Below are 21,644 nucleotides of genomic sequence, written 5' to 3'. Positions count from 1 at the left end.
AAAAACGCAGAAAATAATTTTTTTTATTTTTTGGCTTGAAGGTTTTGGGGGACCACATCATGTGAGTCGAGGACTTTCTTGTTGTTCATTTTAACAAAAACGCAGAAAATTGACTTGAAGGTTTTGGGGGACCTCATCATCGAGGATATTCTTTCTTATTAAAATTTTTTGACAGGAAGGTTCTTAGAGGATATCAACCTTTTATTGTGCCTCATTATCGAATAACTACAAAAGGGAAGGTTTTGACAATTTGATCTGGTTTGTAACAATTTGAATGTGGGTGTGCACAGACAGACAGACAGACACACAGACAGACAGACAGACACACACCATACCATTTTATTATTAAGATTTTGTGATTAGATTCATCTAAAATCTTTAAACAATTTTGAATGGTTTCAGTAGATACGTGACCCCAATCCAAATTAACTTTCTGGAAAGAATTGTATACAAAAACATTTTCAGTTTCGAACAAATTTTTCCGAGCAAATCAGTTAAATATTGTAGCTTTCTTATCATGAATGTTTTGAATGTTTTTATAATTCTAATATCCATTCGTTGTAGTAATTACTTCTGGTAATATTTGAACAAAGCATAATAGACGCATGGTCTTTAAAATTTTGATATCCTTGGAGTCGGTTTTTGCATATGTTTTTTGGTAGAATAAGCTTTTAGTATAATGCAGTTTCATCCAGATTATAAATTTGTTCAGGCTTATACAATTTAGAAATCTCCACTCTTCTTGACGATGAAGCGGTAAGGATCGGAGTCTCTCTGAGCCTCGGACTAAGACAATGTGTCCCGCACACGTGCCGCTGTGGCTGCACTGTTGACCCTTTCGGTCTGCACCCTTTATCGTGCAGGAGGAGTGCCGGACGTTTCCCGAGGCACTCTGCTATGAATGACATCATACGGAGGGCCCTCGACTTGGCGGGAATTCCTTCGGTCCTCAAACCACCGGGTCTTGACCGCGGCGACGGGAAACGTCCTGACGGGATGACCCTTTTCCCCTTTGAAGGCGGAAAAGGCCTCGTATGGGATGCAACCTGCTGGGACACCTTTTCTGCTTCTCACTTAACTTCGTGTGCTCTGGAGGCTAAATCTGCAGCTAAGAAAGCTGAAGATTTAAAGCTATCAAAATATTCTGCCCTCTCGGAGGAGTTTTCCGTGATGCCGATCGCGGCGGAGACGTCGGGTGCTCTCAGTTCAAAAACTGAAAAGTTTCTTCGCAAGCTCGGAGCCAAAATCTCAATGCGCACCCATGATCCTCGGGAGGCGGACTGGCTAATGCAACGGTTCTCGATCGCCATTATCCGGGGAAACAGTTTGGCAATCCGCCAGGCTACATATCTATCATAAACATAATACTAACTTGTTCTAAATTATCTGAAATATTTAGAAATTTCTTTAAATTCTTGACAAAAGAATTCTTTAAATTCTCAACGAAAAGAGCAACATTGTAAAATCATGTCTCTTTTTGAATTTTGCCAGAAATCCGTTAGAATTTTTAAAGTTATTAAGTTGTAACTCTTCGGCAAAATGAGCAGCCTAACACGATATTAAAGAATAATTCAAAAAACCGCCTAAAAACTAATTTTCAATTAATACCTTTAGACTTAATTGTATTCATTCATTTTATTAATACCTGAGGATTTACCAAAAAATTTTGTCGCTGGATTCCTTTTACAGAAAACAGTTAAGAAGAATCGTTAGCATATATTGTCCAAGATTTTAATATCATCACAAACTAATACGACCGTTTAGAAAATGCAATCATTATTATTAAGGAAGCTGAGATCCTTGCCCAAAACTCCCGGGAAGGTGAATCTCGGTCTTCCACGATATTTTTTGCCATACTCCATAAAGTATTTGTGCATGAAGAGATTAGCGGGAGTGGCTGGGCTCAGTCTCAAAATGTGCCCGAATAGTTTCCAGCGACCTGCCTCAATTCCTGCAGACAGCGGTGTAGTGTTTGCAAACTCAAGAACTGTCGGGTTACTGAACCAGATCACATCAATGCAGAGCTGATTAAGTATGGTCCCAAGTCGCTTATGGACAAAATTGCGACTATATTCAAAGGACGCATGCGCAATAAAAGAAAAATGTTAGAAATTGAACAGTTTTCTCTTGTCTGCTTGGCTCTTTCTTCGGATTAATTAGAAATAACTGTTCTTTCTCTTAAAAATAAAGTGTGTTGTCCTGCGCAAGCAAAGCCCACTGCAAAAGCTTTGGGCAACGCGAATGTGCATTAAAAAAAAATTCAATGACATGTTCACGACCCACTCCCGCTAGGGACTGGCACCCTAATCCCTATACAAAAAGCCAACAAAATCCCGCCCTGTCATACTTCTGAATACCCGAGAAAACTCCTTTCGCTAGTTGTACTGAGCCGCATAAATGCAAGAGTCTGGTTGCAAGAGTCGTGTCGCTTGCCTCCGTGCAGGTCGCTGCGAAGGCAGCGGTGTCTGGTTGAAGGCTCTCCCTCTCCCTTCCATCGGGAACCTGGTGGACAAGGAATGCCTAAGAATGGCAATTTCCCTCCGTGTCGGGCTGAAAATCTGCCAGTCGCACAAATGCCGTTGCGGGGGAACTGTTGACGAGTACGGTTTGCACCCCCTCGCATGCCGGCGAAGTGCTGGTCGCGCCCTCCGTCACAGTGAACTCAACTCGATCATACAGAGAGCCCTCGCTTCAGCTGGCATCCCGTCAATCCTTGAACCTGTTGGACTGGATAGAGGGGACGGCAAACGCCCAGACGGGTTGTCCACCTTCCCATACGAGCAGGGGAAATCCCTTATTTGGGATTCTACCTGTTCGGACACGTTCTCGCTTGGAAATCTCGCTCAGTCCGCCGCCAATCCTATGCACGCTTCGAGGCAGGCCGAGGACCGAAAGATTCTCAAGTACGGCCATCTTTCCAACTCGCTGTTCTTTACTCCAATTGCCGTGGAGTCCTCCGGGATTTTCGGCCCCAAGACACTCCGCTTCCTTCGCTCGCTCGGCCGACGAATTTCAAGGACTAGCCACGATCCAAGAGAGTATTCTTGGCTCCTGGAACGTCTGTCGATTGCTGTGATCCGAGGGAACGGCTTCGCCATTCGCGAGGCTGGCCGGGTGTCTCGTGAGGCCTTTAATTAGCTTAGCTATCTTTTTACTTTTAGATATCGTTATTTACAAAAAAAAAGTTTCTGAAAGTTTTAAATTCGAGTCTGGAAAATCGCTGATATGGGATGCAACTTGCTCAGATACTTTTTCCGAACAAAATCTTCCTCCTCAGCTGTCGCAGCTGGCTCTGGTTCTCGCAGAGCAGAAAAATTAAAGATTTCAAAGTACACCAATTTCTCGGAACGCTATCTGTTTACCCCGATCGCCGTGGAGACCTCTGGCGTAATCGGTGACAGGTCACTCATTTTCCTCAAAAAGCTGGGTCGTCTGATTTCTCGCAAGAGAAACGACTCGCGCGAGTGTGGATGGATCTTTCAGAGGATTTCCCTTGCCATTGTACGTGGAAACTGTTTCTCCATCTACGAGGCGGGGAAGTCCTCTTGTTAACTCTCTTTTCTCTCTGTTTCCTTTTAAGAAAAATTGTCATTTCAAAAAAAGTCTTAAATTTATTTTCAGTGAATTCTTTATTAAATCTGTATGACTGTGTTTTCCTGCAACAGGGGGAAGCCTCTTACCTAGGATGCCACCTGTGTTCTTGACATACGTCAAGACCCACACGTTTTGTAACACCGATTATCTCACAATCGTCGTCCATAAAAGTACCGAATGAACTGTATGGAAATGCGTGGAGCCATGCACCCTTCCCGTGTTGTGGCCCAGAAAGCAAACAGACAAAACAGTGTTAGTTCAACCCCCGCTTTAGGTCATCAACAATAGCTTTGCACGATATTGCGTCTTAACAATTCTGTCTCGAGACATCATCCTGGATCGAAAGTTCAGCTTCCTTCTACTGCAAGCAAGCCTCGTCAAATACTGTGTCCAAGGATAGTAGTGTGAGTTTGGACTTTCTGGACGAGATGACTGCAGCTTAAAAGCGATAACAGATATGCCGGAAGTGCGAAATCCAGCGCCGACCTGATACCCGTGCCTCCGGTGCGTGTAGAAAATGTGTAAAAATATTTTTTTTCTGAGCCACAAAGAAACTCTTAATTATTGATTTAATTCTTGAAGGTTGAGAATTGCTTTTCTAATCTATAAAAATTCAGCAAAGTTTGCATGAAGATTATTCAGAACATTACTTACTTTATTACAGAAGAAAAAAAACTTATTCCATATCAGTATTCTGTTCTTTTTAACAGTAAGGAGAATGAAGATGTTGAATCTTCTCAATAGCTTCCCACGAGAAATAACAGCCTAAATACAAAGCTATATAGTGTTTAGGATAGAAATTAATTTTTTGATCCAAAAGAATCAACATGTAATTACTGTAAAAAAGCCAAGAAATCCGTTGATCATTTAATCAGAATGTTGAACAGTTACTACATGAGAAAACATAACGAAGTTGTAGGATGCATATATCTGTACATATGAACAATGTGTGGCATTGAAAAATCTAAATGTATCAACACAAATTCAGTTCGATCGATATTTACGACACTGAAGTGAAAATCTGGGTGAACACTTCAATTGTGATTGACATTCAAGTGAAACACAATTTTTGTTTATTGAAAAGTAAAATCGTGATTTTCCCAACTGTGGAAAGACCTCAGTCATTAAAATTTTATGTATTCTGGAGTCGATACAATTATCTAAGCGGTATCGAGTCCTGAAGAGGGAGCCTACCCAATTCCTGTTTGGGAGGGGAAGTATGAGGACTTTTCAAGCTTCGAAGGAGAGCTGGAAACATTCAAGTTATAAGGCTTCCAAAGAACTCAACTGCTCATCTTTAACCAATGGATGCAGGAATAATAAAAAATCTAAAGCATCATTACAGAAAAAATGTTAGTGGTTGATTATATGAACTCGCTTAATCAATCATTAGATTTTTTTGTTAATCTTAGACACGCTATGTTGTTACTTCACGAAGCTTGGGCAAGTGTGAAACAAGAAACTATTAGTAATTGTTTCAAAAAAGTTGGAATTATTCAAGGTATTGATGAGTCTTATGCTGAAGAAGAGTTGTCCCCATATCCAATTATTGAGGCACACAGTAATCAGCTAGACCAAATTATGATTGAAGAAGATATGCTTCAAATACAAAAAGTCATTGATGACGATGAAATCATTGCACTGTTTCAAGAAGAATATACTGTTGAAGATATCATGCTTAATGCAGAAGATGGCCAAATCGATGAGAGCTACGATATTAGCCCAATCACTTTATTTGATGGAATTTAAATTGTCATAAATTAAGTTCTTGTTCGAATTGCTTTTCTCAAAATATAACAAACAATACTGTAAAAAATTCGAAACACATTTCGAATGATTTACAAAAATTAATTATAAAAACTATACAAATAACTTTATTCAATTTTTTCAATAAATAATTGTGTTTATAAACCATCCATATGACAAATAAAAATCTTTATAAGAACTGACTTACCTAAAAGCACGTTGATACGGAGGTTATTAAAAAATTAATAAATAATGGTTAACTAATGTAAATGTCATAACTAATGTAAATGTCATAAACACAGTCATAAATACAGTCGAATGGAGAATATAAACATTTAAGCGATCAAGGATTAAACAAGTAGTGTTTAAAAATCACCTTTTTATAAATTTAATAAATTTGTAATTACTTAATTTGTCATTTATTTTAAAACTCAATAAAAAATTGGATAATCTATTTAAATGTATATACCTCAAAGCTAATTAAAAATCCATACATTTTAATAATTTAGTTGTATCTATTTCCTAATGTGTGCATATGCTAAGTACTTACCTGGTCGTGCATGTTTGTTATCAATTAGGCAAATGTGCCATTCGCTGGCCATCCATTGCACTTTGGGTCGCCTTCGAGTGTGGTCGGTTCCATACGGGCTGTCCTACGGCGTATTTTTTTCGTGTACTTTGGTACATTTTTATTTTGTAAATTTGAAAATATTCTTAAATGTCTCCAATCAACACCGTGTCTGGTCGCGCCCCCCGTCACAGTGAACTCAACTCGATCATACAGAGAGCCCTCGCTTCAGCTGGCATTCCGTCAATCCTTGAACCTGTTGGACTGGATAGAGGGGATGGCAAACGCCCTGACGGCATGTCCACCTTCCCATACGAGCAGGGGAAATCCCTTATTTGGGATTAAAAATTTCACGGTTCATCCATGTCTTATTGGAATGGGTGTAGGTAACATATTTTCCAATGTTGAAATTTTTAAAACATCTTGGACTTTTAAATCTTCCTATCATTACAGGCCTTCTTTTATCGGAACCAGAACAATTTGCGCATAATAGTAAAGAAAATCGATCCTTCAATAACTCTATTCCAGGCCTTGATTTAGTGCACACATGTTTAGAAGAAATCGCCTTGTAAAAAACACCACTTTCATCTGAATTATAGACATTGTCCAATCCATATTGTTCAGTTTTTAAACTGATTGTTTCATTAAAATCAGCAATAGATTTTTCATCATGATTTACTGACCCAGTGTCTCCATGAAATTTTCTGACTTGATACCATTTCGTAATTTAAACTTTACTCCAATTGCCGTGGAGTCCTCCGGGATTTTCGGCCCCAAGACACTCCGCTTCCTTCGCTCGCTCGGTCGACGGATTTCAAAGACTAGCCACGATCCAAGAAAGTATTCTTGGCTCCTGGAACGTCTGTCGATTGCAGTGATCCGAGGGAACGGCTTCGCCATTCGCAAAGCTGGCCGGGTGTCTCGTGAGGCCAGTAATTAGCTTAGCTATCTTTTCACCTCCTTATTGTTTTATTTAAAAAAAATAATAAAAAATGCAAGAGTTAATGAATATCTGGCGCCGAGTCAGTTCGGATTCAGAGCGGAAAGATTCACCGCGGGCATTGTCTGGAGTCACAGATGGCGATGCCCTATCCAACAGAAATTCAAAAGAGCCACGACCATCTTCGGAATCGACATGTCGAAAGCTTTTGACTGTCTCCGTTGTGATTTACTCATCTGCATCCTACAAAGTTTCCTGGCTGAGAACAAAGTCAGAATGATACGGGTACTGCTTGCTAGGACAGAATTGTCAGTTCTTGTTAAATCGTCTCACTCAGGCCGTTCGAAACAAATATGGGCAGATTCTCTCTCCTACTGTTTGTCATCTACCTGGAAGCCGCCCTGAGAGATCTAAGAGCTTTCTACGACGACTTTATCACCGAAATTGTCTATGCTGACGATGTTAACTTCGTTTTAGACAACAAAGACGCTCTAATCGATCTTCTAAACCAGGGTTTCCCAAAGTGGGAGATACAAAATTTAAAGGGGGCGTTTATGACTAAATCGTTTACTGGGGGCGATATAAATTTAAAGGGAGCGATGAAAAACAACACGTACCAACTGTACTGACTATTCATTGTGTGATTCATCGCCAGCATTTAGTTGCTAAAAACACAACTGCTCGATTATATTCTTCTCCTAATACAGTTATTTCTTCTATTAACAAAATTAAATCAAACTCGCTAAATTCACGTCTTTTTACCAGCCTTGTGTCGATAATGATAAAGATTTTGTACGACTTTTAATGCATACAGAAGTAAGGTGGCTATCAAAGAGTGACTGTTTGGGATGTATATTTTTTCTCTTCGACACTGTGGTTGAATTCCTAAAATCTTTGAACTCTCACCTTGGTCCAGAACTAGAATCTATTATACATGATGTTGCTTATTTAGCAGACATTTTTGCCAAGTTCAATGTACTTAACGTACAACTACAATTCGTCGATATTAACTTAATAAAGGTATTCGTTAATTTTTCTCATATTATTTTAATTTAGGCAAAGTCACTCATTACTGCTTTTATTTTAATGCTATCCTTGTTTTGTAGAAATATTGGTAGAAAGGAGTTAAGCCAATTTCCACGTCTCGACAATCTTAAAAACCTATTTTCTGAAGACGATCTCGAAAATTATGTTGAACATTTAATCACTTTTGAAAATGATATGAAGCACCGCTTCAAAGATTTGTGCGAACTAGAAGTTCCGGGATGGATCATATATCCTTTTCAAGATATTGACTACGTCGAATCTTGTCAACTGGAATTAATTGTATTGAAAAATGATTGAGAATTGAAACCAACATTCAAACGAAAGTCCTATCAAGATTTTTGGCTACAGGCGGATATTCCTGAAAGATATCCTGTGTTATGGGAGAAGGCTAAATTATTTTTTATCGTTTTTCCTACTTCTTACTTCGTTGAGAGAAGCTTTAGCGTTGTATCTCAACTCGTTGCTAAAAGTCGAAACGCTTAGACGTTGCTGAGAGAGGAGATCTACGGCTTCGTCTTACGAACATAAAGCCAAATGTAGAAGAACTTGTTTCTAAATTCATACAACGTCATTGTTCTCATTGATTGTTGTTATAAATAAATTAATTTTTTTCTTTTTGTTTCCATGTACATTTTCATGGTAGGCGATATTGCTAAAAAGTTTGTTAAAGGGGGCGACAACAAGAAAAAGTTTGGGAATCACTGTTCTAAACAATGACACTCATCAAGTGGTACCTCATAATCAACACTTCTAAAACCGAATTCACAGAGATCAAACGCATGGACACCAAAGTTGGTGAAAACCGGAGGAATGTGAAGAAACTCGGCTCGTAGAAAGTTGCTGGCTACCTTGACACTGAGCAGAATACGCGAAACATGGCTCCAAACCCGGCTTGTCAATCGGCAACTCAGGCCAAAGATTTGAAACACGTCTCCACAGTTGATACCTTGGGAATCACAAACACACAATCTTGAAATGTTGGGGTGTCGAATATAAGCCTATAACTTGCGCTCTATGCCGAAAAACGCAATTAACTTGCTAAATAAAGAATACATAAGCAGAGACTTTACTGTTGCACTTTTGTCCCTGGTTTATTTTTCTCTGATTCATGCTTTTAGTACACACATAAAATATTTATTCAGAACAGTGGTCAGAATATAGGAATAAAATGGCCCAGTCACGATTCACAGTGTGTTCTACAGCGCATTGTCTAAGAGGTCGGGGGTCCCAAACATGGACTTTTTTTCTGAAGTCTCCGCCGTTTTCTTTCACGATTTCTTCTAGTTCCTTTGGTTGAATTTTGTTTTTCGTGACATTCGCTAGGAGGTTTAAAATCTCCATTTGAATATTGTTGATTTTTTTGACATTTGTATATGCTAGATTGCTTCCCCATACTGTATATTCGTAACCAATTGTCGGTTTAATTCATTGGGTGTATAGAGACTCTAATCCGTTAGTTCCTTGCGCGTCTTCAAGTTTCCAAGAAATGCTCTAAGAAACACGTTTTCCGTATCAAAAGTAAAGGTTAGAAATGTGTCAAAGGTGATCCCTAGTATCTTTAAAGTTTTATTTTGGGGAATTGATTTCCCTTCCATGGTCACATTTATCGACAAATTCCCCAGTCTTTTGTTAGTTGTGAAAAAGGTTAGCTCAGACTTTTCCGGGCTTGCTTTACAGGATTGGCATATACACAAGTTATTTATATTTTTCTGTAATCTTCTTGTAGCTTCTCTGACTATATCCCTCGATGCAACGATTATATCATCCGCATATGATAGTAAAATATCATTCTTGTTTTCAGGAAGAGGCATATCGTTCAACATTAGGTTGAATAATACGGGGGATAGGGAGAACCTTGTGGCACTCCATTCGGTAGTAGCCTCGATGCAAATCTTCGATTGCCCTTGTAGACTCTACCCCGACGTCCATTCAAAAAATTGGCGAGCCATAGTTTTAAATTTGGTTCCATATTCAACTAGTAAATTTTCTGCGTAATAATTTTTCGGGAGACCGTGTCAAAAGCCTTGTGAATATCAATTGGGCATACAATCGTTTTTTCCTGTTTAGGTCTCCTTTCCAACCCTTTTGTAATAAACTGTTTCAGGAACAGTAAATGAAATGTAGTTGACAGTCCTTTCTCGAAGCCATGTTGAAAGGCTGCTTCCGGGATAAAATTTCAAATACGGTCAAGAATCCAACTTTTAGCTATCGCTGATCTTTCTATTTTTAATTGAAGAACCGAGTTTTATAAAATTAAAATGAGGCAAATAAGACCAAATATAATAAAAGCAACAATTAAATCTGTAAATGATAGATATTAGTAGTAATTTGAATATACTCAATTAACGTTTATATCTCCAGACGTCTCCCTCACCCAACTCAAAGTACTACCACCTCAACAAAGCATGCCACCTTGGGGACATGAGTGATATTGTTCTCCTGTCGATGTCTGCTCTCCATTCGCTGCTTCTCCTCCAACTCACGCTTATGGACAGTAGCCTTCACCACGTCATTCCGAAACAGGTTTCGAGTCACTTCCAACCAGAGACTACGTCAAGTCAGTCCAACAAACTCCACCGCCGGGACTCATTGGGTTCCTGATTTTTGACCGGCTTGACGACTTTGCTAATAACCATGGACTTGTCTGCATCGAAGAAAAGGTAGGGCTCCTACGAATTAAATTGAGTCAAAACAGGGTTGGTCGAATCAGTGGCCATCATCAGTCCATTCCAACATCCCTTGACTGTGCAGAACGGAGACTTGTCTCCTGGGGAATATATTTCTGCAGTGATCTCATTTCTCGTATTTTTGTACATTGGCTTGGACATTGAGGAGTGAAGACAACCTTTGTGTGGAACTGGACAGTGGCCGAATACCCTGAGGAGGACGACAGGACAACCTTCCCACCCATTTCGAACCAGGGAACTGTGAGGATAGATCGGGCATATCCGGACGGGAATGTGAGGGAGTACGACTCGTCGTGTTCGCCCAGACGTATCTTGGTAACTCCCACCATGTCCACTCCCACGGAAAACCCGAGGAAGCGAGACTTGGTCCAAATTTGTCCCTCAAAGGAAAACTTGCGCCTCCTGTTTTCGGCATAGAAGGCACTGACTAAGAAATCAAGTACTGACAGCACTGGGAGGGTGGTGAGACACTTGCTCGGCCAGAAAGGTCAAGTCGCCCTGATTGGCCCACGGGACAGCCCCCTCCCCCAAACATTTCGTCTCCTCTCCCAAACGCCAAAAGCAGCGGAAAGTCTCCCCCAAAATCGGGTTGTACGGTTTTTTGGCAACGTCAGGATTCCTTCCCGCGTGGAGACAACTGAGGTATGCCCGGACGACCTGGACCATCCGTTCTCTCGGAGTTTTGAAGGTGGTGATACTGCCATCGACCCGCACACCAAACTTGGAAAAGATGTCTCCATGTGACAAAAAGTCAGCCAGCATCTCCAGAAAAGAGCGGCGTTCGAGGATGAAGGTCGGGAGAGTTATTTTGGTGAGGTCCATTCCAATCCTCACTTGTTTCAGAAGATGTTTGATCACACTCTGATTCCCGGAGAGGTTGAGACTCTCCTCTTCCTCCACACAGTACAGTTCGTCGTCCTCCATTCCGTCATCCTGCAAACTGAGGGCCACACAACACCGATTGGGCACAGTCGTAGAATTCCGCGCTGAAGGAATCCCCGGGTTCCTCGTCCAAGGATTTCTGGGCTGAGGGAAAGGGGGTACCACGGTCTTCTCAATGTCGTCGAAGGCCCCGGAGAGTAGTTTCAGGTTGTCGTCGAGTCCGCAGAGGATTTGCTGACAGTCCTCCACGTTGGTGATCGAGTCGCGGAGTTTCTAGGCCAATGAGGAGGAACACACGGTTGTCTGGTCATGGAGTAGTCCAACGAAGGACTTTGCTGTCCTCACTACTGAGAGGAGGTGGTCGGGTGGCCCTGGGGAGGACGTGGTCTGCACAAGTCAGGGAATGTCACGAACTGGATATCCAGCAGAAATTACATTCTCCAGTTCGGTGACCCAATTCATTCGTTCGGACGAGTCCTTGGCTGTCGATGAGTGAGGAGGACATGCCTTGGAAGTAAAAGACCTTATTATCCCCAGCACATGTCAGTGTGAATGTGCAGTCATCGGCATCGTCGATTCCCACCACGGCGTCGTCCAGGTTGAATCGTCCTCGGGGTAGTTTTTTATTCATTTTGTCTTTTGACTGTTTCGTATGACTTGAGGAGTACTAACTGTGTAGTAGACAAGTTCTGTCTTGTTTCTGTCCAGAACAAACCACCGGTATTGCCATCCGTGCACGACATTCGTCCATTTGCTCAGAACCCCGTCCATTTCTCCTAGTGCCACATTGCTCGATATTTATTAATTATATTTATTAATATATTCAAAATAGTTTTATCGTGTATATTTTTGAAATTTTTTATACGGTTATTATTTTATATTATCGAGTCATTTTCATCCTAAAAATTTATTTTCTAAATATAGAAAAAAAATCGGGTGGACTCCCAATCTATTTTTGTCAAATATTGCGATTCAATTTTGACGGAATCTGACTTAATGTTTTTCGCAAAATCAATTTAAATCTTCTTACCGCAACCAAACAGCCATTCAATACAAATTCTTTGTCCAATAAATGTTTGTGCAATACTTCAAACACGTCTGCTTTATTAGTGAGAGAAATTGGTTTAATTACTGACGAACTAATTGTCAAGTGTCATTAATTGATCCACAACTGAAATTAGAATCGTATAATCATTAAAGCAGGAATTAGTTTGTAGAAAATTTTCTGCAAAAAATGTCGTGAATTCCTGACCTCTCAGGAATTGTATCGATGACTTATTTCCTAAATAGGAATTATTGAGAAAATTATGCTTATAACGGAAAACGTCGACAAAAAGTGTTTTGAATAAAATTATTATATTGTTCGATTAAATTTTGTTAAGTATAGATAACTGATTTTATAATTCTTGTAAGTGCAAATGTCGAAAGGTGAAAAACTGTCAGCAGAAGCAGAGGAGAAGCTGAATAAACGAGATGGCATACTTTCCACTCTGTTTGGGTATGACAGTCCTCGTCCAATTCATAGGACGTCTAATAAGTCCCAGCGCATGGAGGAGGCGGCCGAGCTGTATTCAGCCGCAGGGAATGCATTCCGTCTGGAGAATAACGCAGAAGCATCAGGAAAGGCATACACTCAAGCGGGTGTCCTCTTTGAAAAGTTGAATCGAGGCTTTGATGCTGCCGATCGTTACGTAACGGCCAGTTCTTCTCTAAGAAAATTACCCTGTCAAATCAATGGTTGGAAAAGTGCAATAATTGTTAGAATCCATTCGACTCCTTCAGTTGGCAGTTGATCTATTAAAGGACATGGGCAAGCTGTCCATAGCTGCTCGCCATTTGGAGACCATTGCGGAGATCTACGAGAAAACAGTGTCTGACCCCAACAAGGTGCTCACTATCTGTTTAGTATGACAGGCCTCCCAATTCTACGAGCTGTCGGCTGAGCTATTCCTCCATGAGAACCAAAAAGCGTAAATTACTATTTATTAAGCATATAGCACTGCAAAGAGATGCCTACTCAACGTGGCCACCATCTCCGCCAATTTTGAGGACTATCCCAAAGCTATCGAAATCTACGAGAAGGTCAGTCACCAATTTGACTCGCAGTATGCCCGAGAAACGGCGAATGATGCCCTACTGAAATACGGTGCCCCGGAATACGCATTCAAAGCATGTTTGTGCCACCTGTGTTTTGGGGATATCACCAACGCCCGCATTGCCTGCGACCGACTGGCCCTCGATGTGCCTGCCTTCTGTGATACGCGGGATTATACTCTCCTCTGTGCTCTTATGGAGGCCGTGGATCAGGAGGACGAAGAGGGGTTCGGGGATGCCATCGCAGAATACGACAAAATCAAAAGAGTTGATCCCTGGACTACTCGACTTATTTCCAAATTCAAGTCCTCTGCCTTCCAAGTCGACTTGAGATAAATTGACTAACATAATTTATTCATTATTTGACATAAATCAGGCAAGGGCAGAGTAGCCCGAGTGGATGAACTGTCCACATCGAATAAAGCACTGCAATGTCGGGACTACATACAACTCCTCCAAGTTACGACAAATGAAAAAAGTATCCACATACTTCGAGGGTTCCGACAACACGGTCGGCCCAAGCGCACAGCCGAATAGCCCACTACTCCTATTTGCTTTCAAATGCTTTAGAGAGACACACCCAATGATTGACAACACCTGCAGATGGCAGAATAGGCCTACCTGTACAAGATCAACAACATCTCCCATGCTTAGGAACGGGTCGAACATCTTTACCAACGTGGTCAGTGACACCATTCCCAAACCAACCAACTTGGTGACAAACCCTTCCATGAAATGCCTTAATGGAGGCAACATCAACTTGCCGTTGAGCGTGCGCCATGGACGAGGGACAAAGTAGTGTTCTCCACAACGCACCATCCAATTCCCAGCCATTGCCACGTCTACAAATCGCAACTCGTCGTAGCAGACTCCGAATATCTAAAGTACTTTCATGCACCATACATTATTATGACTGAGTAACGTCTCCACCACGGAAATATTATCAGCAGTCCATTCCACGTCACTCAGTGCGAGTCCCTCCCCTCCCTTCGCCACAATCCTCTCACAAAATTCGGTCTTGGAGGACACTCGGGAAGGACACACAAAATCCTCTCCTCTGTAAATTTTCTGAATAATTGGTGAGGATTACTAGAAGGAAGGAATATGCGGAGGACACATCCCCTTGAGGACTGAGATGTGTGTTTGTATGTTTTGAGATCTGGAATTCCAATTCAGGAGGGAAGAGTTGAAAGTATTCGCAGCCATCGTCGGTGTTGGTCATAAATCGAGTGACACTCTCTTTCAGTCGACCCCTTTTGGAACTAGCGCTGAGAATGTCCAAATTGGCGAATTGTACACACTTGGTTCCATACTCGACAGGCATTGTTGGTTTCTTGTCGTACATTTTATTGGGAGAAAAGAACACTCCATAATCGTGGCCAGTCCAGTCATCAGCAGCAGTCCACAGTGGGTGGGGAATTGTGTGCTCGTTAGTTAGACAGGCAGTCGAGTCCATTATTATATCGAATGTGTTGGGAGTGTTATATGACTCAAAGGGTAGGGTTGATAAGACCTGATCTCGCCCCGCCTTGTACACATTGGTGGGGATGGTTACATCATACACCACCTAACACTCAGCATGTGGTCTTACTGAGTTGTAGGCCGTGAGGACAGTCAGAGTATCCAAGCATATTGTATCACAGTCGACACCACGCAAAAGATTGTCCGAGTAATCCTGACCACTCACCTTGTGGAGGTAGTGGACGGAATGCTGGCACAGCAGAGAGGAGTAATTGGAGGTGAAACAAGAGAGATAACTACGGGTTACTGTTTTGAGTACTTTTGGGTAAAAAAATTAAATCTCTTCATATGACCCCCAAACAAATTCTAGAATATGCCACCCACTTACCGCACACTTGTTGATAGTCCCATGTTCCACCATCTTGTTGACCACTCCCTGTAAAAGGTGATTACTCAACTCGGCGGGGGTGGCCTCCTCCACTCGCATGACCCTCATGTATACCAATCCCTGCCATGATATGAACAAACCAACGTGAAGTAGTTCCAATAACTTGACAGTCTCATTTTGAGTGCTTATATTACGGACACGTGTGTTTGTGAAATACTTTCCGCGCTCACTTAAAGCAGGAATGTGGAGGACATTGTCATAGTGGGCCAACTTGGACAAATTACAAGACCTGCCAGTAAGACAAAAGAGAACCTGTCCATAACCAGGGCCAGAAGGGAGTCAAAGACCGATTCGAGTTTGTCTCGGTGATGCCTGCTCATGACCAAGGGCGAGTCGTTCAATCCCCTGATCTACGACTCAAACACTCGACAAACGTCTTTGGAAATTATTCTGGCTGCAAAAGCACGGACTTTGTCATGAAAGGGACGCCGTCTGTGACTCAGCACTTTGTAACGCCGTTCACACGCGTTGTGGTTCTTGGTTGTCCTGAACTCCTAGATATGTGGGGGGTGGTCCAACGGGCGAATACTTCTTCATGTGGGCGTACAGACTCTTCCAAGTAAACCTGATGTGTCTGTTACTCAGTGACGAGATGGACGACTCGATTGCCTTGCAGACTAAAAGCTGCCATTTCACTCTAAGGAGTACCAATACGTCGTCCTTCTTTGACCAGGTCGTCCTTACTCCCCCCAGACAACAGTCTTTGCTCCCCGAACTATCTGAACTGGAGACCTTCTTGCACACTTTTTTCGGACGTTTTTTCGAATCGCTCATATTTAGCGACATCCTCTTGTTCCGTTTTTTATTGATCTAAAATGCCCCCGACAAACAACCCTGTCCCGGTAGTTGAGCCAATGGCAGTTCCGGTGCCTTGAAATGAGTGGGCAATAAGACTGACATTAACATTTGGGAAGGAAATCCCCCCGCGCCCTTCCCATCCCCCGACACCACTGCCATCTCGCCTACATTCTCCACGGATGACAAAAACGAGGACCGAAATAGACGCTCCAACACTCCGTCGATTCTCTGATCTTCCATTTCTGCCAATAACTCACAAACTTACCCACAACTTCCACTCGACTCGATAAACAAATATTTTTTAGTTCTGCCCAAAAATCACGTGTTTGATCAACTCCTACAAGACTGTACTTCCGCTCTTTCCGAAATGAGTCCATCACACGAACTTTGGAATGGACGTAGATAAGCAGCTGGCCAATCAGAATACCAGTCTAACCGTTTTTACAAAGACAATATCCGCAGTCTTGGCGACGGAGATGAGTCCAAGGACGGTCATATATTTCAAATATTTCCGGATTCGTTCGAGGAGTGAATTCTGCACTGCCAGGAGCCTGAAGACCTCGTCGGGGAGATGGCACAACGGAATGTTCACTGCCTCCTCGTCTTTCGTGATTAGGGAATTAATTAGTGGTGGCTGTCCTCATTATAACTGCTCATACAATCTCCTGGAGGTGGAGGACCATCAAGACCAGTTTGAGTGGGAGGTGGTGAATCACGTCTATTCCGAGCACCCACCTCCCGTGAAGGTCAGGTTCGTAGGAAGAGACAGGAGGGACATACTTGGGCCAACCAGTCTCGGTGGAGTACACAGGAATGTCCGTGGAATCATATTCTAAAATTCACGTGTTTTTACAACTGTAGTAAGTGAGGACATCGAGGTCGACCTTCCTAACCAGCCAGACCAAATACTCGTGGAGGAGTCCGATAACTCGATTCCTCGGGGCAGTGAATGGACTATCCAACGACTAGAATACTCCACTCGCCACAACCTTCAACACAAGGCGCTGCTTTTTGGCCGAGGACACGTCCTTCCCTCCACTCCTTGACTCAAACTCGGCCAATTTCAAATGGGCCTCTGACATTCCTCGAGAATATCCCCCCAAAACGTCACTCTCCTTCTTTTTAGGTTCAGGTTTTAGCGGAGAAGCAATACTCAGACCCAAGTCGACTCGAACAGTCGGCTTGTACTTGTCACTCAGGCGGTATTTGCTAGGATAATAACCAAAAAACAACCAATCGTCGTCTTTGCTGTCCAGCTTGTCCACCACATTCTCAGACACGAGAAATTTGAGGTACGCCCGCACTTCGTACATCCGCAGAGTGCTGAGCATCCGAAGGTCTCCAATCGTGCAGTACTCAGGGTAAAACGACTTGAGCAAGTTGAGCAAATGTTCAAATCCAGACAACCCCACGTCGTAGTACCTGTTTTCACATGTAAATGAGTCTAGTTGTACATATCACTGCATTACTCGACTCGACCGTCTCCTTGTGGCACATTGTCCCCTGATCTGCCTGCACGAGTCTCACGAAGATTCCATTGGTGGAAGACCTCAAATAAGTCTTGGAAACTCACTCGGACTTGGAAGGACTGTTTTTTCGTTTCTGTGCGCCTGGAAGTCTCTCCACGAGATTAACCAACTCCATGTGATTGACAAACTTGACAGCGGATGATCGGGAAACGTGGAACTCCTCCATCTGGAAATGAGGGGTGGTTATATTACAATGTGCGAGGACAAAACTCTGTAGAGACATGTACAGTCATGGCAGGTCTTTAAGTAGGCAGTCACCTTCTCGACCATAATTTCCTTGCGGACATTTTGGATACCGAAGAATCGACTGAGATAGAGGACACGTATGTTGGTTAGATTGCCGAATCCCAACTTCTGAAAGGAGAGAGGAGACAGGGACGTTTGCTACCATGTGCTAAACATCCAAACCTTTTCTCGGATGAGTTTCTTCTCCAAAAGCATTTTCTTGAGACGGAACATATTTTTGGAGTCATTGTTGACTATTTCCATGAGGCCTGTGCTACTGGCGGTGTAGACTCCGTAGTGCCTCGCTCTACACTCAGTCACACACACTCACCGGCCTATTCTCTCCAACAGACAGTACATGGTTAGGGACACCTTCCCTTCGCAGTCGCCGAGTAAGCACTTCTCCCTCTCCTTTTGACTCGACACAAAAACAAGTCTTTTCCCCCATCTTTGATAAGTTAATTTCAAAATATAAATAAATTGGCGGGCGTTTACTTTTCAATTGCCGCGCTGTGGGTCAATATTGGGGACAAATCAGACTTTGGTAGTAATTCACGTTCAAAGTAGGCAGAACAGGATCCACGGACTTGGCCTTGGTCGATCAGAGCAAATGGATATATTTTGTCCTCCTGTGGTTGTAGGGTCACGTGATACCTCGAGTATTCGCCGAAATGCTTCTGTGGTGTCATCGGGTGACTGGCTATCGTCTGACTTTACCACGGATGATGTGAAATCTGCTCGATTTTGGGGCAATATGTAAAATTGGAGTGACTTGCAGTTTTTTAGTAGTCTCCAAATTTGGTCTTTGATTGCTTCGTCGAGGACTGGGAAGTTTTCCGAACCTTTTCTTTCTTCCAGTCTCAGCCATAACATGTTTAGGGTTATTCCTTTGGTTATATTCACTGTAATGATACCTTCGAGTCCTTCTAGGCTGATTTCCTCCACTAAAATGTTTTGATCAATGTCCATTTTTGTATTTTTAATACAATCCCGCTCGGTACCACTTAAAAATAAATAATATTTTATTTATTTTGTCGTTTAAATTTACAAGATTTATTCTCTTATAAATTAATTTAAATTAATAATTCCATTTCATAAAAACGAATCATTTATTTTTTTGTACTGGAGTACAAAGTTCCGACCGGGTTTGAAAAGTAACGCCATCGTGGATATCTTATCACATACGGACTCCGCATGGGAATGGATTCTCCAGATAGGATATTGAGCTACTTAGCATTTATTTGACCGCGCTACAATAAAAAGAAACTATAAGACAAGAGTAACTAAAAGACTTCCCAACTCGGATTTTATTCAAAAATAATTAACTTTCTTGTTCTCTCTCTTAAAAATTGTGTGGCTGGCACAAAGAATGTCCCTGGGTGCCCATGTCTGTCGGTAGTGCCGCTAAAGTCAAATAAATTCGAAAGGTTTTCTCTTAGAATCAAAGTTAAAAGATTTGTTAATGTACACAGCCACTATTTTTGAACTGAGCTGAGATGGTTTCGTGAAATAAGGTGTGAAATGTTCTCGAACAAAAGCACTATTGAACTTACTGTGGTTGTGGTAGGAATGTGGCTATAAATATATTTGTCTCGGTCTAATGTAATGGGAAAATTCGTCGTCTTTGAAAAATTGACACATAGATACATATTGGGAGTCATTCTATCCGTGTCGGGAACCTCCCTGATCTACGGATACGGCAACGGAGTGCTCGACGGTATCGAGGCGGTTGATTCCGAATATTATAATACTCATAGCCCGCCAGAATATTCACTCAAAACATTCTAAGGGAGCGCTACAATAAGTATTACATGGATGGGACGGAATGGGGACTCATCTGGTCGGGGATTGCGAGCATCTACCTAATCGGGGCCACGATCGGAGCCTTCGTTTCACCCATATTGGCTGACTCTGTCGGAAGGAAGCATGGACTTCTCTACAACAGCATCATAGTCATCGTGGCTGCCGTTTTGGGGGCAATCAGCAAGAGCATTAACTCGTTCGAAATTCTCTTTGTAGCTCGGTTGATATCCGGACTGAGTGTGGGTTGGCGGCATTTAGTAGTGCTTAGGCATTCTTGTTCCGATCGTCAGCATGTACGTCAGCGAGATCAGTCCTAAGGAGATCCGTGGGACTGTTATTGCCATACACCAGTTTGCAATAACCTTCGGGATCTTTCTTTCCGAAGTCGTCAACCTGGATTCAATATTTGGTGTTCTTGTGGTGTTTAATCACAGGGAATGCGAAAAACTGGCCTATTTCTCTTCTCATTCCGGGAATCATTGCCGGGGTGTTTATTTGTCTTTTTTACTTCTTCCCGGAAAGTCCCCGCTACCTTTTGCTGTCACGGAATAACGAAGCCGAAGCCAGAAAAGGTTGGTGCAGACTGATCAGTGCAGCCATGAGTGAATACAGGACCTCGAATCTCATCGTCGAGGAGGAAATAGAGGAAATGATCGTCGAGTCAAAAAATATTTCCTCCAACAACATTTCCTGGGGAGAACTCGTCAGACAAAAAAATCTCCAAAAATCGCTTGCAATCGTAATCGTCTGTTTCATCGTCGCTCAACTCACCGGAATTAATGTGGTAGTCCTCCTCATGCCAAATGGTCTGTCAGATCTTCACCTTTTCGCGGAATATATACAAAAGTGCCAAAATCCCCGACGACAAGATCCAATACGCCTCCATGGGAACGGGAATCATCAACTGCGTCGCCACCATCATCGCTGTTTGAGAAACTGATTTGATTTAGACCCCATTCGTGGACATTGTGGGTCGAAGACCACTACTCATATGGCCTCTGCTATCTATCATCATTAGCCTTATCCTGGAAGTCATTTCCCTGGTTTACTCAGTCCCCATTCTCTCTGTTCTGGCGGTCTACCTTTTTGTCATTTCATTTGCCATTTCCTTTGGGATTGTCCCTCAGGCTATCATGGTCGAGTACTTCAGACAGGATGTCAGAGCAAAGGCTGCTGCGGCGGGAATTCTCATTGCAAACGCGGCCAACTTTCTTGCTTTTTGGATATTCAAACCTGCAATTGAAAATGTAAATGTCAGTGCTTTATTCTGCTTATAGGAATCAGTCAAAAATTATATTTTGCTTGTATTTGCGGCTTTTTGCTCCCTTGGCTTTATTTTCATATTTCTCTTTACTCCAGAAACAATGGGAAAAACATACAACGAAAATTCAATTGCACTTGCTAACTGGAACACCGTTTTCTCTCGACAAAAACCCAGTTCAGTTACTGACTTTTAGTATCCCTTCTAAATTCGGCTAATTATTATTCTCACTAAACTAATTTTTGTGACCAATTTTAATATTACCCCCATTAAACCTTTTATTTCTAGGGTGTGTTTACTTAAATGACTCCCATTAAAATAGATAATGAGTGACCAGTATTTCCACGGATTCGCCAATAAATAAATGACAATTGGATCTTGTTTTATTGTCAAAAATTAAGATCATTTTTATCAGAAATTCTCTAATAGATTTGTGAGCTTACATGAATTGATATGATAGGATGTTATCCAGTCATTTACAAAAACAACAAAAAGCACACCGCAAAGTAGGTGACTAAGGTTTTGTTTATGCCAGCCATACAATTTTTCAATAACAAATAA

General features: G+C 42.0%; 2 protein-coding genes and 1 pseudogene across 2 annotated transcripts; all 3 read left to right on the top strand.

Annotated features, from left to right (window-relative positions):
• The first annotated feature begins 5,882 nt into the window (after window positions 1-5,882).
• Window positions 5,883-6,028, top strand: LOC115229006 (annotated as a pseudogene).
• A 6,854-nt stretch (window positions 6,029-12,882) lies between these two features.
• Window positions 12,883-13,894, top strand: LOC115228992 (alpha-soluble NSF attachment protein-like). Its single transcript, XM_029799427.1, has 2 exons — window positions 12,883-13,201; window positions 13,455-13,894. Exons 1-2 carry the CDS (start codon window positions 12,883-12,885, stop codon window positions 13,892-13,894), a joined length of 759 nt encoding a protein of 252 aa, XP_029655287.1.
• A 5,891-nt stretch (window positions 13,895-19,785) lies between these two features.
• LOC115228991 (solute carrier family 2, facilitated glucose transporter member 5-like) lies at window positions 19,786-21,343 on the top strand. The gene is given in 4 exon segments (XM_029799426.1): window positions 19,786-20,065; window positions 20,257-20,606; window positions 20,638-21,069; window positions 21,100-21,343. Coding segments are annotated over 4 exon segments (1,197 nt in total). The 5' UTR covers window positions 19,786-19,830; the 3' UTR covers window positions 21,280-21,343.
• Window positions 21,344-21,644: the final 301 nt, after the last annotated feature.

This window comes from Octopus sinensis, unplaced genomic scaffold (genome assembly GCF_006345805.1).
Source record: "Octopus sinensis unplaced genomic scaffold, ASM634580v1 Contig11546, whole genome shotgun sequence".
In the NCBI taxonomy this organism is placed as follows: domain Eukaryota; kingdom Metazoa; phylum Mollusca; class Cephalopoda; order Octopoda; family Octopodidae; genus Octopus; species Octopus sinensis.
The sequence above is the reverse complement of the archived record's forward strand: the minus strand, read 5'-3'. Positions and strand labels throughout refer to the sequence as shown.

Bases quoted from the DNA above. Each gene is read 5' to 3' on its own strand.
- LOC115228992 (XM_029799427.1), top strand. From the start codon at position 12,883: ATGTCGAAAGGTGAAAAACTGTCAGCAGAAGCAGAGGAGAAGCTGAAT. The intron at 13,202-13,454 runs GTTGGAAAAGTG...CTATTTATTAAG, and splicing joins ATTACCCTGTCAAATCAATG to CATATAGCACTGCAAAGAGA.